Here is a 21,061-nt window from a genome sequence, read left to right on the forward strand (position 1 = left end):
ATATGAACCATTTTTTTGCTTCCATAATAGCGTATTGAAATTATGAACTTAATTCTCGTGCTTGCAGAAAATAATAATTAAATAATTCATTATTGCTTCCATAATAGTTATCCATTGAAGACTTAAATTTTTTTCAATCGTATATTTATAACTGTACGTAATGTTTTCTGTACCATAACAGATTGCAAACGTATTTACTATGTGATTAATCCCATGTCATTGCAACTAATATAAAGGGATGTATAAAAACAATAATATCTGTAAAAATAATAACAATAATATAACATATTTAACATTTCAATAGAACAGAGTATCAACAACGCTGTTTGTACTTGCCGGCCGCGGTGGTCGTGCGGTTCTAGGCGCTTCAGTCCGGAGCCGCGGGACTGCTACGGTCGCAGGTTCGAATCCAGCCTCGGGTATGGATGTGTGTGGTGTCCTTAGGTTAGTTAGGTTTAAGTAGTTCTAAGTTCTAGGGGACTGATGTCCTAAGATGTTAAGTCCCATAGTGCTCAGAGCCATTTTTTGTTTGTACTTTGTGTTTACATGTTGCTGATGGTAATAACAGGTATTTTCAAACATTTTAGGTACTTAACGATTGATGGGTGACTGGAACTCGACAGTAGGAACAGGAAGAGAAGGAAAAGTAGTAGGTGAATATGGAATGGGGGTAAGGAATGAAAGATGAAGCCGCCTGGTAGAATTTTGCACAGACCATAGCTTAATCATACCCAACACTTGGTCCAAGAACCATGAAAGAAGGTTGTATACGTGGAAGAAATCTGGAGATACTGAAGCTTTCAGATAGATTGTATAATGGTAAGACAGGAACCAGGTTTTAAATTGTAAGACATTTTCAGGGACAGATGTGGACTCTGACCACAATCTATTGGTTACGAACTGTAGATTAAAACTGAAGAAACTGCAAAAAGATGGGAATTTAAGGAGATGGGACCTAGATAAACTGACAATGTTGACTGGAATACTCTCTTTCAAATGATGAAGGTGACATGTATAAAATACAGGGAGCGAAAGGCCATTTACAATTTGTACAGAAACCAGATGGCAGTTATAAGAGTCGAGGGGTATGAGAGGGAAGCAGTGGTTGGGAAGGGAGTGAGACAGGGTTGTAGCCTATCCCCGACGTTATTCAATCTGTATATTCAGCAAGCAGTAAAGGAAACAAAAGAAAAATTCGGAGTAGGAATTAAAATCCATGGAGAAGAAATAAAAACTTGGAGGTTCGCCGATGACATTGTAATTCTATCAGAGACAGCAAAGGACCTGGAAGAGCAGCTGAACCGAATGGGCAGTGTCTTGAAAGGAGGTTATAAGGTGAACATAAACAAAGCAAAACGAGAATAATGGAACGTAGTCGAATTAAATCGGGTGATGCTGAGGGAATTAGATTAGGAAATGAGAGGCTTAAAGTAGTAAATGAGTTTTGCTATTTGGGGGAGCAAAATAACTGATGATGGTCGAAGTAGAGAGGATATAAAATGTAGACTGGCAATGACAAGGAAAGCGTTTCTGAAGAAGAGAAATTTGTTGACATCGAGTATAGATTTAAGTGTCAGGAAGTCGTTCCTGAAAGTATTTGTATGAAGTGTAACCATGTATGGAAGTGAAACGTGGACGATAAATAGTTTAGACAAGAAGAGAATAGAAACTTTCGAAATGTGGTGCTCCAGAAGAATACTGAAAAGTAGATCAGTAGATCACACAACTAATGACTAGGTATTGAAGAGAATTGAGGAGAAGAGAAATTTGTGGCACAACTTGACTAGAAGAAGGGTAGGACATGTTCTGAGGCATCAAGGGATCACCAATTTAGTACTGGAGGGTAGCGCGGAGGGTAAAAAACGTAGAGGGAGACCTAGAGATAAATACACTAAGCAGATTCAGAATGATGTAGTAGGTAGTGGGAGATGAAGAAGCTTGCACAGGAGAGAGTAGCATGGAGAGCTGCATCAAACCAGTCTCTGGACTGAAGACCGCAACATCAAGAAACGATTAAATATGAAGCTACAGAAAATTTCCGGCTCTGACCAGTAACATCTTCATCAAGTTTTCAAAAATGGTTTGAATTTTTGTGAGATGATTCCTCAAGAAGGCCATAATTAAATTAACCCAAAAATATGTTTCGGTATTTCCTTACAATGTAATCCAAACAGCTAACATATCATTAGAAAATTGTTCGGAATGACTGAGGCCACAAAAAAAAAAAAAAAAAAAAAAAAAAAAAATGGCCAGCTGCGAGCAGGACTCGTACGCTGAGGGTTCTGTACAAACTTATTTACGTATGTATACAGTTCATCCAATCCAGGAATCAGAGTCTCGACCGTTTTTGCCTGTTGTCGTCATTGATACTGGCAAGATATCGGTTTCAGGGATTCCGAGAATGTTTTAACTTCAATAAGATAAATGTGACATAAAGTCTTGGAGGAGGCAGCTGACCGTTATTATAATAGTCAGTAACCATCCATTCGGGCTGGCTGTATCGCAATGGTAATAGTCAAATATCAGGCAAGACATGACTTTATTGCTCATACGATGTGTTTCGAAATTTATCCGTCATCAGTAATATTCCGAAACGCATCTTATGAGCAATTAAGTCATTCCTTGTCCGCTGTTGCAAACCCAGTCAGCCTGAATGCAGAATTACTGATTGTTTTAATTTCAAGTTTGACGTCGGATAACAAGTGACAAAATAAACATGTTTTTCGTGTTAGATAATTACAAATTACCAATTTTAGGATTTCTCCTTTACTTCTACAATGAAACTTCGCTTTCTGCTAAATTTCATGATTCTAGATCAACGGGAAGTATTCTATAGCTTTTGTTGAGTGAGTTTGCGAGTTTCAAAATATGTGACGTAAATGGCCGTTCCTTTCGATTGCATTAACTTAAAGGCTATCGTTTATTATACCGCCAATGGACCATAGACCTTAGTATGTGGCATAATTTTCAACTTGATACGTATACCAGTTTCTGAGAAAAAAGGAGTCTTAAGAGATGGACAGACAGAAAATCTGATAAAAAAATGGCAGAGTTTTTCTTGTGATATAATTACAAATTTACAGTTTTTGGATTTTTCCCTTTGGTTGTACTGTGAAACATAACGGGAAGTATCCTATAGGTTTTGATGAATGAATTTGCGAGCATTGAAATACATAACATAATGAGCCCTATCTGTTGATTGCATTGACTTAGAAGATTCATTCTTTTACATCGCCAGCGACCATAAGCCTCAGTAAATGACACAAATTTCAACTTGATACGCCTATCCATTCCTGAGAAAATCGGTTTCTAATACTCGGACAGAGAGACAGACAGACTAACCGATAGCAAGGCGATCCTAAACGGGTTCTGTTTCACCTGTTGTGGTACGGATCCCTAAAAATAGACGAAGTGAGAGAAACCGTGCAAATAAGTTCGGCAAATCACAATGCCGGTGTGATATACAGTTGTGAATGAAAGGATCGTCGTGTCAGAATAATGTGAAAAATAAGTTGCATCTCAAGTCTTATAAATTTTATATTGTGCGTAAGTTTCAAATGGTTCAAATGGCTCTGAGCACTATGGGACTTAACATCTGTGGTCATCAGTCCTCTAGAACTTAGAACTACTTAAACCTAACTAACCTAAGGACATCACACACATCCATGCCCGAGGCAGGATTCGAACCTGCGACCGTAGCAGTCGCGCGGTTCCGGACTGCGCGCCTAGAACCGCTAGACCACCGCGGCCGGCGTGCGTAAGTTTCCAGACCAATATGCGCGTCTTTAGCTCATTGGTCATTTCAAAATAAAGTGGTACTGCGACATTAGGAACCTTGGTTTCGCTCTTTTCCAGATGAGGCCTGGTTCCGTCTGTCTCTGTATGTGAACTCTGAGAATATGTGCCATTTTCCATCAAAACATTTACGATGAACAGACTTTATACAACAATAAAGTTAATGTTTAGCGCGCAGTATCTGGGTCAACTTTGGACTGCTTGTGTGAGATCAACACGATGCAGTAAATTTTAAAAGTAAGAACATGAATAAATTGATTTACGACCAATAGATTTCAGTATCTCTAAAAGATGAAGGTGTCTGATAAGATTGACGCGATAAATAGCGTAAGTGCTACTGTAATTTTGGATGACAAAGTCTGAGTCACTGTTGTTGGAAATTTGCCTTTGTGGAGATCATTTGCAGGAAGGGGGTTACTGTGTCGATAACGCTTGAAACTCTTTTCTCTCGGCACGAAACTTTCAGATGAAGAATCAGAAGTAATAAAACTGACTCAGAAAAAAAAATTACTACATACTATCGGCAAATGCGGGGTATATATATATATATATATATATATATATATATATATATATATATATATATATTGAAGATGACTATATATATATATATATATATATATATATATATATATATATATATATATATATATATAGGGTGAGTCACCTAACATTACCGCTGGATATATTTCGTAAACCACATCAAATACTGACGAATCGATTCCACAGATCGAACGTGAGGAGAGGGGCTAGTGCAATTGGTTAATACAAACCATAAAAAAATGCAGGGAAGTATGTTTTTTAACACAAACCTACGTTTTTTTAATGGAATCCCGTTAGTTTTGTTAGCACATCTGAACATATAAACAAATACGTAATCAGTGCCGTTTGTTGCTTTGTAAAATGTTAATTGCATCCGGAGATATTGTAACCTAAAGTTGACGCTTGAGTACCACTCCTCCGCTGTTCGATCGTGTTTATCGGAGAGCACCGAATTACGTAGGGATCCAAAGGGAACGGTGATGGACCTTAGGTACAGAAGAGACTGGAACAGCACATTACGTCCACATGCTAACACCTTTTTATTGGTCTTTTTCGCTGACGCACATGTACATTACCATGAGGGGTGAGGTAAAAGTCACATGTGGTTTCCGTTTTCAATTACGAAGTGGAATAGAGTGTGTCCCACTGGAAACGCGTTGACGTATGTGGTATCAGCATGATGGTGCACCTGAACATTCCGCAATTAACACTAGGCTGACCCTTGACAGGATGTTCGACGGGCGTTTCATAGGACGTGGAGGACGCATAAATTGGCCAGCCCGTTCTCCTGATCTTACACCTCTGGACTTCTCTCTGTGGGGTACGTTAAAGGAGAATGTGTACCGTGATGGGCCTACAACCCCAGAGGATATGAAACAACGTATTGTGGCAGCCTGCGGCTACACTACACCAGATGTACTGCGGCGTGTACGACATTCATTACGCCAGAGATTGCAATTGTGTGCAGCAAATGATGGCCACCACATTGAACATCTGTTGGCCTGACATGTCGGGACACACTCTATTCCACTCCGTAATTGAAAACGGGAAGTAGTGTGTACGTGTACCTCACCCCTCATGGTAATGTACATGTGCGTCAGCGAAAAAGACCAATAAAAAGGTGTTAGCATGTGGACGTAATGTGCTGTTCCAGTCTCTTCTGTACCTAAGGTCCATCACCGCTCCCTTTGGATCCCTACGTAATTCGGTGCTCTCCGATACACACGATCGAACAGCGGAGGAGTGGTACTCAAGCGTCAACTTTAGGTTACAATATCTCCGGATGTAATTAACATTTTACAATGCAACAAACGGCACTGATTACGTATTTGTTTATATGTTCAGATGTGCTAACAAAACTAACGGGGTTCCATTTAAAAAAACGTAGGTTTGTGTTAAAAAGCATATTTCCGTGCATTTTTTTATGGTTTGTATTAACCAATTACACTAGCCCCTCTCGTCACGTTCGGTCTGTGGGATCGATTCGTCAGTATTTGATGTGGTTTACGAAATACATCCAGCAGTAATGTTGGGTGACTCACCCTGTATATATATATATATATATATTATACAGGGTGGTCCATTGATCGTGACCGGGCCAAATATCTCGCGAAATAAGCGTCAAGCGAAAAAACTACAAAGAACGAAACTCGTCTAGCTTGAAGGGGGAAACCAGATGGCGCTATGGTAGACCCGCTAGATGGCGCTGCCATAGGTCAAACGGATATCTACTGCGTTTTTTTTTTAAATAGGGACCCCCATTTGTTATTACATATTCGTGTAGTATTTAAAGAAATATGAATGTTTTAGTTGGGCCACTTTTTTCGCTTTGTGATAGATGGCGCTGTAATAGTCACAAACGTGTAAGTACGTGGTATCACGTAATATTCCGCCAGTGCGGACGGTATTTGCTTCGTGATACATCACTCGTGTTAAAATGGGCCGTTTAGCAATTGCGGAAAAGGTCGATATCGTGTTGATATATGGCTATTGTGATCAAAATGCCCAAAGGGCGTGTGCTATGTATGATGCTCGGTATCCTGGACGACATCATCCAAGAGTGCATGACGCTCAAGGATCTAGAGGGACTTATAGAATTTGGGGGGGGGGGCAGATCCCAGGCGGTTCTGGCATAACAGAGGATGGGACAGATTAAGGATTTGTAGGTGTGGAGGATGGTAGAGGGCTGCAACCCACATGTCCGGCCAGAGAGGAGTTTGAGGAGTGCTACGATGTATTAAGTGTCGTACTCATCGGAGCTTGTGGGACTCTCACAGTCAAAAGACTGCATTTTGACGACGACATGTTTTCGTGTCAGATGGTCTTATATTCCGACAGAATGTAACTTTTGCAGTGTTACTTGAAAATGGCCGTAAGGCCGAAATTGCAGTCGTCATAATAAATATTTTATACAGTCAACGGCGACTATGATGTCTTTTAAGAAATATTATATGACTGCGAATCTGCGAATCCCAACCCAGAGAAGTTAATCTAATGTCTGGTTCGTTTCCTCGTAAGTGTTTTATTCACGTGGTATGATTCCCACAATGAGTTTTGCTGCTGTTATTGCTGACGGCTACAACAGTCGGAACTAGAGTAGATGAATGGCCGTGACATATCCTGTAACCAAGTGTACAAACTAATTCTCTTCAATGATGTATTAATACACATTGAATACATCAGTACGTAAGAGCATCCACGTCCTCCAAGAGGCAGATACAGTGTTCGCATCGAAAATATGCTTAAAGATTCCGGAATGGATTTTCACTCTGCAGTGGAGTGTGCACTGATTTGAAACATCCTGACAGATTAAAACTGTATATGGTATCCGGACTCAAACCTGGAACCTTTGCTGTTTGACCAACAAATGCTCTACCGACTGCGCTATTCAGGCAAGACTCACGAACTCCCCCTCCGCCACCTACTCCCTCATATCATTCCTTCTGTCAGTACCTCTTCGGGAAACAAGAGATATACAGAATGGTCCAATGATCGTGACCGCGCCAAATATCTCACGAAATAAGCGTCAAACGAAAAAAGTACAAAGAATGAAACTTGTCTAGCTTGAAGGGGGAAACCAGATGGCGCTATGGTTGGCCCGGTGGATGGCGCTGCCATAGGTCAAATGGATATCAACTGCTTTTTTTTTTTTAAATAGGAACCCCCATTTTTATTACATATTCGTGTAGTACGTAAAGAAATATGAGTGTTTTAGTTTGACCACATTTTTCGCTTGGTGATAGATGGCGCTGTAATAGTCACAAACATATGGCTCACAATTTTAGACGAACAGTTGGTAACAGATAAGTTTTTTTAAATTAAAATACAGAACGTAGGTACGTTTGAACATTTTATTCCGGTTGTTCCAATGTGATACATGTACCTTTGTGAAAAATCATTTCTGAGAACGCATGCTGTTACAGCGTGATTACCTGTAAATACCAGCCGGCCGGATTGGCCGTGCCGTTCTGGGCGCTACAGTCTGGAGCCGAGCGACCGCTACGGTCGCAGGTTCGAATCCAGCCTCGGGCATGGATGTGTGTGATGTCCTTAGGTTAGTTAGGTTTAATTAGTTCTAAGTTCTAGGCGACTGATGACCTCAGAAGTTAAGTCGCATAGTGCTCAGAGCCATTTGAACCATTTGATTTGTAAATACCACATTAATGCAATAAATGCTCAAAATGATGTCCGTCAACCTCAATGCATTTGTCAATACGTGTAACGACATTCCTCTCAACAGCGAGTAGTACGCCTTCTGTAATGTTTGCACATGCATTGACAATGCGCTGACGCATGTTCTCGGCCGTTGTCGGTGGATCACGATGGCAAATATCCTTCAACTTTCCCCACGGAAAGAAATCCGGGTACGTCAGATCCGGAGAACGTACGGGCCATGGTATGGTGCTTCGACTACCAATCCACCTGTCATGAAATATGCTATTCAATACCGCTTCAACCGCACGCGAGCTATGTACCGGACATCCATCATGTTGGAAGTACATCGCCATTCTGTCATGCAGTGAAACATCTTGTAGTAACATCGGTCGAATATTACGTTGGAAATAAGCATACATTGCACCATTTAGATTGCCATCGATAAAATAGGGGCCGATTATCCTTGCTCCTATAATGCCGCACCATACATTAACCCGCCAAGGTCGCAGATGTTCCACTTGTCGCAGCCATCGTGGATTTTCCGTTGCCCAATAGTGCATATTATGCCGGTTTACGTTACCGCTGTTGGTGAATGACGCTTCGTCGCTAAATAGAACGCGTGCAAGAAATCTGTCATCGTCCCATAATTTCTCTTGTGCCCAGGGGCAGAACTGTACACGACGTTGAAAGTCTCAGCCATGTAATTCCTGGTGCACAGTAATATGGTACAGGTGCAATCGATGTTGAAGTAGCATTCTTAACACCGAAGTTTTTGAGATTCCCGATTCTCGCGCAATTAGTCTGCTACTGATGTGCGGATTAGCCGCGACAGCAGCTAAAACACCTACTTGAGCATCATCATTTATTGCAGGTTGTGGTTGACGTTCCACTTGTGGCTGAACACTTCCTGTTTCCTTAAATAACGTAACTATCTGGCGAACAGTCCGGACACTTGGACGATGTCGTCCAGGATACCGAGCACCATACGTAGCATATGCCCGTCAGGCGTTTTGATCACAGTAGCCATACATCAACACGATAACCGTACTACACGAATATGTAATAAAAATGGGGGTTCCTACTTTAAAAAAACGCAGTTGATATCCGTTGACCTATGGCAGCGCCATCTAGCGGGCCAACCATAGCGCCATCTGGTTTCCCCCCCTGAAGCTAGACGAGTTTCATTTGTTCGTTTGATGCTTATTTCGTGAGATATTTGGCTCAGTCACTATCAATGGACCACCCTGTACACTGCAGGAAGTAAAGCTGTGTCGGTATAGGGGATGGCGGGGGTGGGGAGGGGGTTGCCGGGGAGGAGGAGGGGGGGGGAGGGATCTTGAGTCGTGCCTGAATAGCGCAATCGGTAGGGCATTTGTTGAAGAAAAGCAAAGGTTCCTGGTTTTAGTCTCAGTACCACAAAGTTTTAATCTGGGTAGGAAGTTTCGTGCTTGGATGTTGTTCATGAAACGTTAATTTCATACACCTGTGAAACGTATATGAATATCTGGAATACTCTGATGCGTGGTGAGTGAGTGACGTCTACATGTGGAGGAATTCGAGTTTACAAATAATTGCGATCAAACAATTTTACGCTCTAGCGGAGTACATAATGCGTTTAAAATTTGTGCCAAAAAAGTCAATATTATGAAAAAATAGCTCTGGAATCTAACTTTCAGGCTTTTATAATTACCATTTGAAGTGTAACAGAACGACTTGGATTTAAGAGTTAGCTCTTTATCATGTTTACGAAGTGGGATAGGTTCTGAGTCATCATCTCTTATTACATGGACTGTGTGCCGGTCCCATATTCCACACTTACTGAATTTGATCATAAGAAGAAAATAGTTGTATATGTAACTCACTAATTTTCTTAAACTACAGAGAAGCACGAGTAGGGTAATAACTCGGAATCTCTAAAAAGCTCCATAAATCTACCAAACGCAGACTAACGGTATCTGTACATAGCTCTTTGTAAAACTTATGAGTTGTAACAACTATCATCATTCGTTCAGTAGATGTACAAATATCCTATCAAACACCACAATTATATTCTCTTTTTTAAGAAATGAGCGACATTTACGTTGTGCATTCGTCCCCTTCTACATTCTTCATTTTAATTTCCTCTAGAATCTGTATAATGATTTTGGTTTGGTTATATTACACTGATTTACTACATCAGCTTTTCATTAAAAACAAAGTCATGTTGTTCTTGGAAATGGCTTTTGTCCGTTGTATGAGTCACCAGTAGTGTTGTTTTCCTTGTTCTCTCTTCAATCAATTACACTGATGCTTTGTCTATTTTGTTTCGTACAAAAGGGACTACCAAATACATACAGTGGGAATCTAGATCACTGAAGTCTCCGATGACGGAAAGGTTTAAAAGACCGTTAATTTGCGGAACATTGACAGGGCACTATGGGAGAGTGGTGAGTCAGTAACCCTTTCAGTGAGCCACCTCATTCTTTTGTCAGCTTGTGACTTACTTTCCCTCGTTAAGCCAGTGTAAAAGCTTATCTACGCACCGTCTCCTGAGATATACACGGGGAAAGCAGTTGCATCATCAGTAAACACAATCTTCGTAATTCAAAGCTGCGTTAATCCTTTGTAAACAAGTAACTGACGAAAAACGAAAGCCGTCTGCGTTAGCACTCAAGTTTTGCGCATTCAGATAAACTATTTTGTGGCCAGTCGTTTGAAGGAGGCTATGAAACTAAATACCTTTATTGTAGTTACCTCCAGTAATTAGCTAATTAGCTGTTATTATTATTCAAGAAGAATATAATAATTCCAATGCCAAAGAAAGCAGGTGCAGACAGATGTAAAAATTACCGAACTATCAGTTTAATAAGCCACGGCTGCAAAATACTAACACGAATCCTTTACAGACGAATGGAAAAATTGGTAGAAGCTGACCTCGGGGAAGACCAGTTTGGATTCCGTAGAAATGTTGGAACACGTGAGGCAATACTGACCTTACGACTTATCTTAGAAGAAAGATTAAGGAAAGGCAAACCTACGTTTCTAGCATTTGTAGACTTAGAGAAAGCTTTTGACAATGTTGACTGGAATACTCTCTTTCAAATTCTAAAGGTGGCAGGGGTAAAATACAGGGAGCGAAAGGCTACTTACAATTTGTACAGAAACCAGATGGCAGTTATAGGAGTCGAGGGACATGAAGGGGAAGCAGTGGTTGGGAAGGGAGTGAGACAGAGTTGTAGCCTCTCCCTTATGTTATTCAATCTGTATATTGAGCAAGCAGTAAAGGAAAACAAAAGAAAAATTCAGAGTAGGAATTAAAATCCATGGAGAAGAAATAAAAACTTTGAGGTTCGCCGATGACATTGTAATTCTGTCAGAGACAGCAAAGGACCTGGAAGAGCAGCTGAACGGAATGGACAGTGTCTTGAAAGGAGGATATAAAATGAACATCAACAAAAGCAAAACGAGGATAATGGAATGTAGTCGAATTAAGTCGGGTGATGTTGAGGGTATTAAATTAGGGAATGAGACATTTAAAGTAGTACAGGAGTTTTGCTATTTGGGGAGTAAAATAACTGATGATGGTCGAAGTAGAGAGGATATAAAATGTAGACTGGCAATGGCAAGAAAAGCGTATCTGAAGAAGAGAAATTTGTTAACATGGAGTATTGATTTAAGTGTCAGGAAGTCATTTCTGAAAGTATTTGTATGGAGTGTAGCCATGTATGGAAGTGAAACGTGGACGATAAATAGTTTAGACAGGAGGAGAATAGAAGCTTTCGAAATGTGGCGCTACAGAAGAATGCTGAAGATTAGATGGGTAGATCACATAACTAATGAGAAGGTATTGAATAGAATTAGGGAGAAGAGGAGTTTGTGACACAACTTGACTAGAAGTAGGGATCGGTTGGTAGTACATGTTCTGAGGCATCAAGGGATCACCAATTTAGTATTTGAGGGCAGGGTCGAGGGTAAAAATCGTAGAGGGAGACCAAGAGATGAATACACTAAACAGGTTCAGAAGGATGTAGGTTGCAGTAGGTACTTGGAGATGAAGAAGCTTGCACAGGATAGAGTAGCATGGAGATCTGCATCAAACCAGTCTCTGGACTGAAGACCACAACAACAAAATTTATGTATGTAATGTGTTTAACAATCTTTGGTACACCTCTTTACTTGCGCGGCTGGAAAGCTGTAAATGTTCATGCAAAGCCTCCTAGACTACAGTGCGGATATAGAGCTAAATTCATCCTGTCCCATCGAGGAAACGAAAAAAAAAAATCACCAAACGCTGTCTTCAGTAGTCAGCTCTGGTTCTAGGACAGTAACCTCAAACCTCTTTTAGCCGCGTCCGCAGCTCGTGGTCGTGCGGTAGCGTTCTCGCTTCCCACGCCCGGGTTCCCGAGTTCGATTCCCGGCGGGGTCAGGGATTTTCTCTGCCTCGGGATGACTGGGTGTAGTGTGCTGTCCTTAGGTTAGTTAGGTTTAAGTAGTTCTAAGTTCTAGGGGACTGATGACCTAAGATGTTAAGTCCCATAGCGCTCAGAGCCATTTTTAGCCGCGAGGGCTAGCCACGTGGTCTAGGGTGTTTTGTCGTGGTTCACGCGGCTGCCCCCGTTGGAGGTTCGAGCCCTCCCTCGGGCATGGATGTGTGTGATGTCCTTAGTGTAAGTTAGTTGAAGTAGTGCGTAAGCTTACGAACCGACGACCTCAGCAGTTTGGTTCCATAGAACTTAACACAACTTTCAGATCTCTTTTAAACACCCTACAATAAAAACACGAAGCATTGGGAGAATGCTGATGACTTCTGGCTAGTAGCCAAAGGTAACAGCAGACAACAAAGAGAAACGAACGAGACATGGGTCAGGGACGTGGCAGACCAAATAAACGTTCTATCACTGTTCAGAAGCCTGCGTATACAATGTTAAAAGGCAAATTAAGCTACAGCCGAAATCCTATAACCCGAATTAATTATGTACTGAGAAGCAGTTGTCTCATTTTATCTACACTATAAGGAAAAAAGAAGACGCACCACCATCGTGGCTCAGTTCGAAGCGGGACCGTCGCTGAAGACAATTCTTCTCCAGTCTATGAGATTCCAGGTGGAATATAATGGGTACGTTAAGAAATAATAACATCATCTTGGAATTTTGTACAGTTTATTTAAAAAATGTTATGTAAAGCCATATGCTTCATTCAGTTACCTAGTTAATACCGATAAAGATGCAGAAATAGGTACAGAAAAGATATAACAAAACTGTTGCTATGGATCATGAGACCTAAAGAACACTTTGTAATTACCGAAGTAAACCATACAGTTGTTTGGTCACATAAACAGAAACTGTTGTGCAGCTTCAAAAATTTCGCGTGGGTTTTATAGCATCGCTTTGTAAGCGTTTTAGTCACAATAATACTGACTGAGTTCACAGAACGATATTTTATTATTCCTCAGATTAGATATTCACCCAGTAAGAGCCAACTGAAACGACAACGCAGTGACGAGGGAGAAAGTGAAACGATTACACTCGTAGCATACGCACTACCTCTGATTTTTCTACGAGGCAGATATCTAAAACGATACGTAATTAAATTTTCTGGCTCTTGAAATTTTGGCAACTTGCGTTTTTGGTTGTGTTTACAGTAATGTTTCTCACTGACGATACAGATCTAAATTCACTGATATTAACAGTTTGTAGCACTGAAGCGTCATTCTCCCTCCCTTCCTTCCTCCCTCCCCCCCTCTCGCCTTACTTCCCCCTCCCTCCCCCCCTCTCTCTCTCTAACACACACACACACACACACACACACACGCTAGATTTTTGTTTCTAGCTAAAGCTTCCAGTTATTGAAAACTGAGTACTGCTCTGAGCGTGTTGACACCGATAAATATACTGCAGCCGTATCGGAGCATGACTCGTTGAAACCCTTTTTCTCCGAACTACCTCACGCGAACGTGATTTCTTGTTATGTGTTATCCTCCGTATGGAACTGCGCCCACCCCCTGCCCCTTCCGCACCCTGCTTTATACACACACACACACACACACACACACACACACACACACCACACACAGGAGCGCGTGCGCAACACACAAGCACCAAAAATTTCTAGAAGTATTATTTATAAATCGAGACGAGTACTAATTCAGTTCCATTTTTTATTTGACGTTAACTGGACAGGCATGGATTTACCTGGTGACCAGTACCAAGACTCCCATAAACTGTCAAACCAAAATACAAATGTCGAAATATAAGCTATATTTTCACTCACAACAGATAGGAGGCTTCGTTACTTCAGATACTTCAGAAAAAAAGCATTCTAGTTCGTCAATTCAGTCCACAACTATGGACCGTTCTCTTTAATACGGCACACAACGAAAGTAATGAAGTATAACAAGATGGAAAGTGGAGAAACAATATTTATCTCCTGATCGAAATTTATTCCTTTACCATGATCATTTTCAATTGACATTACATGTGCAAGTATTTCGTAATTATTATTTTAGATACAAACAACCTTGGAGAAACTATACAACAGAATGGACTAGAAAAATCTGCAATAGATGTAAGAATTAACAAAATGGAAAGAGCATATGATTTGACCAAAAATATTTACAACAAGAAATGTATATCTAGAAAAACAAAACTAAAACACTACACCACAGTGGTACGACCAGAATGTTTATATGTATCTGAATGCCTAACGATGAACTATAAGATGGACAAACTAGAGGAACTGGAAAGAAGGATTATTAGAAAAATAATGGGTGCAATGAAAACTGGAGATGGTTGGAAAATAAGAAGTAATGAGGAGATCTACAAAAATATAGAGAAAATATCTGAAGTAATGGCCAAACGAAGATTAACCTTTCTCCGACATCTCTACCGAATGGATGGAAATAGACTAGCAAAACAAATACTCCCATATTTCTGGAAGAAGAAATCGACAATAGCATGGATTACAGAAGTAAGAAAAGATCTTGAAAGAAACAACATCAAAGAATCAGAAATAGCAGAAAGAAACCGTTTTAAAAACAAAATACTAAATTTGGAAGGCTTTCAAAGCAGAAGAAATAAAAAATCGGGAACAACATGGACAGAAGAAAGGAAGAGGCTTCACGGGGAGAAAATGAGGGAATACTGGAAAAATAGGAAACAACAACAAAGGGAGAAGAGGAACTGAAGTTGTTAACGTGATCCTAGTTGGTCAATACGACTGTTTAAAAAAAAAAAAAAAAAAAAAGAAGCACAACTAGATTTAACTACACTCCTGGAAATGGAAAAAAGAACACCTTGACACCGGTGTGTCAGACCCACCATACTTGCTCCGGACACTGCGAGAGGGCTGTACAAGCAATGATCACACGCACGGCACAGCGGACACACCAGGAACCGAGGTGTTGGCCGTCGAATGGCGCTAGCTGCGCAGCATTTGTGCACCGCCGCCGTCAGTGTCAGCCAGTTTGCCGTGGCACACGGAGCTCCATCGCAGTCTTTAACACTGGTAGCATGCCGCGACAGCGTGGACGTGAACCGTATGTGCAGTTGACGGACTTCGAGCGAGGGCGTATTGTGGGCATGCGGGAGGCCGGGTGGACGTACCGCCGAATTGCTCAACACGTGGGGCGTGAGGTCTCCACAGTACATCGATGTTGTCGCCAGTGGTCGGCGGAAGGTGCACGTGCCCGTCGACCTGGGACCGGACCGCAGCGACGCACGGATGCACGCCAAGACCGTAGGATCCTACGCAGTGCCGTAGGGGACCGCACCGCCACTTCCCAGCAAATTAGGGACACTGTTGCTCCTGGGGTATCGGCGAGGACCATTCGCAACCGTCTCCATGAAGCTGGGCTACGGTCCCGCACACCGTTAGGCCGTCTTCCGCTCACGCCCCAACATCGTGCAGCCCGTCTCCAGTGGTGTCGCGACAGGCGTGAATGGAGGGACGAATGGAGACGTGTCGTCTTCAGCGATGAGAATCGCTTCTGCCTTGGTGCCAATGATGGTCGTATGCGTGTTTGGCGCCGTGCAGGTGAGCGCCACAATCAGGACTGCATACGACCGAGGCACACAGGGCCAACACCCGGCATCATGGTGTGGAGAGCGATCTCCTACACTGGCCGTACACCACTGGTGATCGTCGAGGGGACACTGAATAGTGCACGGTACATCCAAACCGTCATCGAACCCATCGTTCTACCATTCCTAGACCGGCAAGGGAACTTGCTGTTCCAACAGGACAATGCACATCCGCATGTATCCCGTGCCACCCAACGTGCTCTAGAAGGTGTAAGTCAGTGCTCTAGAAGGTGTAAGTCAACTACCCTGGCCAGCAAGATCTCCGGATCTGTCCCCCATTGAGCATGTTTGGGACTGGATGAAGCGTCGTCTCACGCGGTCTGCACTTCCAGCACGAACTCTGGTCCAACTGAGGCGCCAGGTGGAAATGGCATGGCAAGCCGTTCCACAGGACTACATCCAGCATCTCTACGATCGTCTCCATGGGAGAATAGCAGCCTGCATTGCTGCGAAAGGTGGATATACACATACTAGTGCCGACATTGTGCATGCTCTATTGCCTGTGTCTATGTGCCTGTGGTTCTGTCAGTGTGATCATGTGATGTATCTGACCCCAGGAATGTGTCAATCAAGTTTCCCCTTCCTGGGACAATGAATTCACGGTGTTCTTATTTCAATTTCCAGGAGTGTATATCAAATAATACAATAATGAGTGCAATGAAAACTGGAGATGGTTTCAAAAATAAGAAGTAATGAGGAGATCTACAAAAATATAGAGAAAATATCTGAAGTAATGGCCAAACGAAGATGAACCTTTCTCGGACATCTCTACCGAATCGATGGAAATAGACTAGCAAAACAAATACTCCTATATTTCTGGAAGAAGAAATCGACAATAGCATGTAGTATGTTTACCCTCCGCCACACACCGTCAGGTGGCTTGCGGAGTATGGATGTAGATGTAGAAATATAAATCCAGACTGAAAAAACTCGTTGAGGAAAAACAGAAAAAAATATATGTATAAAAACGAGTGGGACAAGAGCAAATAACAATAATATTACATTACTTATACCTTTTCTTAGCACGTATTCATTCCAGAATCAGCAATGTTAGCAGTCAGCTGTGGATGTTGCTTTCGTTTGTTTTATCGAGTCCTGAGAACGCTAGCAGTATCCAGCACGTGCCATGAGGTAATTTTGCATATGTTACCCAAAGACTGAAAATGTAGTACATTATCGTGGAAGGAAACCGGGAAACGGTAGGATTCTAAAACTACGGCCTGAATACAGCTTTAATTTACCGCAGAAATTAGTACTGACAGTGGTAAAATTTAGAATTTGTTTTTAAATGCGTAATCCTTCTGCTAAACACTACTTTTGTCACAAACAAAATGTTTTCACAACAGCTCAGCAGCAGTGAACGCTATAAAGCATCACATCTACATCTACATCTACATTCATACTCCGCAAGCTACCCAACGGTGTGTGGCGGAGGGCACTTTACGTGCCACTGTCATTACCTCCCTTTCCTGTTCCAGTCGCGTGTGGTTCGCGGGAAGAACGACTGCCGGAAAGCCTCCGTGCGCGCTCGAATCTCTCTAATTTTACATTCGTGATCTCGTCCGGAGGTATAAGTAGGGGGAAGCAATATATTCGATACCTCATCCAGAAACGCACCCTCTCGAAACCTGGCGAGCAAGCTACACCGCGATGCAGAGCGCCTCTCTTGCAGAGTCTGCCACTTGAGTTTGTTAAACATCTCCGTAACGCTATCACTGTTACCAAATAACCCTGTGACGAAACGCGCCGCTCTTCTTTGGATCTTCTCTATCTCCTCCGTCAACCGGACCTGGTACGGATCCCACACTGATGAGCAATACCCAAGTATAGGTCGAACGAGTGTTTTGTAAGCCACCTCCTTTGTTGATGGACTACATTTTCTAAGGACTCTCCCAAAGAATCTCAACCTGGCACCCGCCTTACCAACAATTAATTTTATATGATCATTCCACTTCAACTCGTTCCGCACACATACTCCCAGATATTTTACAGAAGTAACTGCTACCAGTGTTTGTTCCGCTATCATATAATCATACAGTAAAAGATCCTTCTTTCTACGTATTCGCAATACATTACATTTGTCTATGTTAAGGGTCATTTGCCACTCCCTGCACCAAGTGCCTATCCGCTGCAGATCTTCCTGCATTTCGCTGCAGTTTTCTAATGCTGCAACTTCTCTCCAGTGTTGCCAACTCTAAAAAACCCAAGTCGCTAGATTCAATATCAAAAGTCGCTAGAAAGTCGCTAAAACTGATTTTACTAGGCGTGTACTGAAAATTTCGTGCTGTGAATGGTGCAATAAGCCAGTGGGGGGGGGGGGGGGGGGTAATAAAATATTAATAAAAATAGTCTCATACCTAATTGCTATATTGTCTTAATTAAATGACGCATCGCTTGCAACAACATACATATAAAATACGCTAACGTATAATTAAACATGTTATCATAATTGAAGCAACACATAGATTGTTGTTTCAATCACAGTAGTAAAATATACTAAAAATATACAACTATATTTGTAACAAAAGAAAGCAAGAACTCAAATTAGGTTATAAAATATATACATACCGGAATGTGAGCTATTCATCGTAGTCACTCAGAAGATCGAATAACTCTTCTGTTTCATGCTTTGACAGAACTGTAGTTGGTATTGACTGAGGCGTGCGAAACTGCAAGCTGAAGAGAGTGACAAATGCAACGGATCGCTACCAAATGCTTCAAACCATATTCTCTCTTGAGTTGCTCGAAAAGCCCATTGTTTATTCCAACTATTGCAGAAGCATTATCTGTGCCAATTCCTACCATATTAGCGATTGAAAGTTTGAGATCTTTCAAAGAATTCACAAGAACAGCAGTCAGATTTCTTGCATCTGCAGTTTCTACTACAGCGAGTTTGAGAAATGCTGATCTAATGGTTTGGTTGTTTACACCATAGTACCGTATAACGATACCTAGCATTTTAGATATTGATACATCTGTGGATTCATCCATTAGTACACTGTATTTTTGGTTACCTATATCTTCAACCAATTATTGTGTAAAATATTGAGCCAAAACTTCAGTGCACTTAGTACGATGTAATTGCATGTTTTTAGCGCACTCTTCACCGGAAAATAAAGAAAGGGCGCCTTCCTCTCTGCTTGCTATTCTAACTGTAGTTTTCGGAAAAATTTTCACAGGTAAGGTGGTTTGTGTTTTTTTAATCAATTTTTTGTTTATGCTTAATAGTTTTCGAATGCTTTCTAATATCACACAATTTAGCATAAAACTCTGTTGCACATACTTGACATCTTGCCTTGGATAAGTCTCCAACGACTGGTTTCAACCACCCTTTGAATTCAGGTTCTGCTTCCCACGCATCCTGATATTTTTTAGCGTACTGCTTCTTCTGCTGCGGTAAATCCATTATGTAAGCCACCACAACGTAAGTTTCACCAATTTATAATCACTGAAAATACATTAAAACTCAGGCGAACTAGAGGTCATGAAACAATCTATTCACTCAGTAACTCGATATCAGTCCTATTGTTCATTGTTTAAAACGTAATAATGTCTGAGATACCCCCACCGAATTGTTCTTGCGTTACCACTGTGCATGTGTTAATAATTTGACTGCGAGTTAACATTTCGAAAAATTAAAGGTTGCTGGAGAGAATCGTATTTTATTAAACTTTTACGTATGTTTTCTGTCAATTCGAAAAATAAAAGGAGTTCAAAAGTTGAAGAATTATAGATCGATACGCTATCGACGATAACAGGCTAGTGAGTAATGAATAATGAATTGTTATATAGTCAAGATTTTCTTACTCTGTAGGCAATTTGCACATTCAGGTTTACTAAATGCTGAACAATGCTACATGATCTGCTAAAAACTTAATTTAACTTGGTAAATCTAAAACAAAGTCAGTGTAGTACCTATTCTATAGGTAAAATCTTAGTTTTGTTAATGAAAATACTGGCCCAAAATAGTTTTGATTTGTACTTCAAAAGTCGTCAGTACTCCAAAAGTCGCCAGATAAGTCGCTAAATAATTTTTGTCGCAAAAAGTTTTTTTTGTCGCTAAGACGAAGGCAAAAGTCGCCATTTCTAGAGACAAAGTCGCTAAATTGGCGACACTGCTTCTCTCCTACTGCGCAACGTTACGCGCTGTTCACATCCAACTGCACAACACGATAGCAAATATTCCAACAATGAAAACCAGCCAAAGACTTCACACAGCACAGTCAGTGATTTTCATATAGAGCGCTACGTGGCGATACCAACATAAAAACCTAAACAGCCTACTTACAAGTAAAACAAAAATAGTTTACAGAAAGATTTTGCACAAGACACAAGAAACAGGTGCAATGCCGTCGTTACTCACCTCGACTGTACCGCTGGATGTGCGCTGCGCTATGCGATGTGCGCGCTGCCGCTTTTGCTGGCTGGCTGTGACCGGGTTGGATTCACGTCCCGTGTGAGGCGGCAGCTGCCCCTGTGGCGCCACTTTATAACGCGAGCCGCTCGCCGCTGACGTCGCAGCGGAGCTCCCAGGTATTACCCCTCCAGTGCTGGTCACCGGTTGCAAAGTCCACCGCCACGGCGCTCTGGTGAGTGGCGTCAAACCTTCGTGTTTAATCAGGAGAGCCGTTTGTCATACATTATCTCTGCTTGCTGGCTGCTCGGTGTCCAGTAGCAGATGATGACAGGACAGCACTTGAGCCGGCTGGCGCCGTAATTTCTCCTAATTGTTCTCATTTCCAAAATGACTGTTGCACAACATTGTGGTTTTCGGCCAAAATCAGCATTTCCTTCTGATCCTCCGTGAGCGACAATCAGCAAGCCTTCTGCCGTATTTCTTCTACATCTACATTTACATCTATACTCCGCAAGCCACCGGACGGTGTGTGGCGGAGGGTACCTTGAGTACCTCTATCGGTTCTCCCTTCTATTCCAGTCTCGCATTGTTCGTGGAAAGAAAGATTGCCGGTATGCCTCTGTGTGGGCTCTAATCTCTCTGATTTTATCCTCAC

At 41.7% G+C, this 21,061-nt stretch overlaps 1 protein-coding gene across 1 annotated transcript in view; it reads right to left on the bottom strand.

Annotated features, from left to right (window-relative positions):
• The window catches only part of LOC126161281 (sodium-independent sulfate anion transporter-like), a 108,420-nt gene extending 87,634 nt beyond the window's left edge, over positions 1–20,786 (bottom strand). The window contains exons 1-2 of the mRNA XM_049917021.1: positions 20,689–20,786; positions 20,413–20,635 (exon numbers count right to left, since the gene is read on the bottom strand). Of these exons, the coding sequence (XP_049772978.1) occupies positions 20,413–20,635; positions 20,689–20,786 (321 nt within the window). The remainder of the gene's footprint in view (positions 1–20,412; positions 20,636–20,688) is intronic.
• Positions 20,787–21,061: the final 275 nt, after the last annotated feature.

The sequence above is a fragment of the Schistocerca cancellata genome, chromosome 2 (assembly GCF_023864275.1).
Source record: "Schistocerca cancellata isolate TAMUIC-IGC-003103 chromosome 2, iqSchCanc2.1, whole genome shotgun sequence".
Lineage (NCBI taxonomy): Eukaryota > Metazoa > Arthropoda > Insecta > Orthoptera > Acrididae > Schistocerca > Schistocerca cancellata.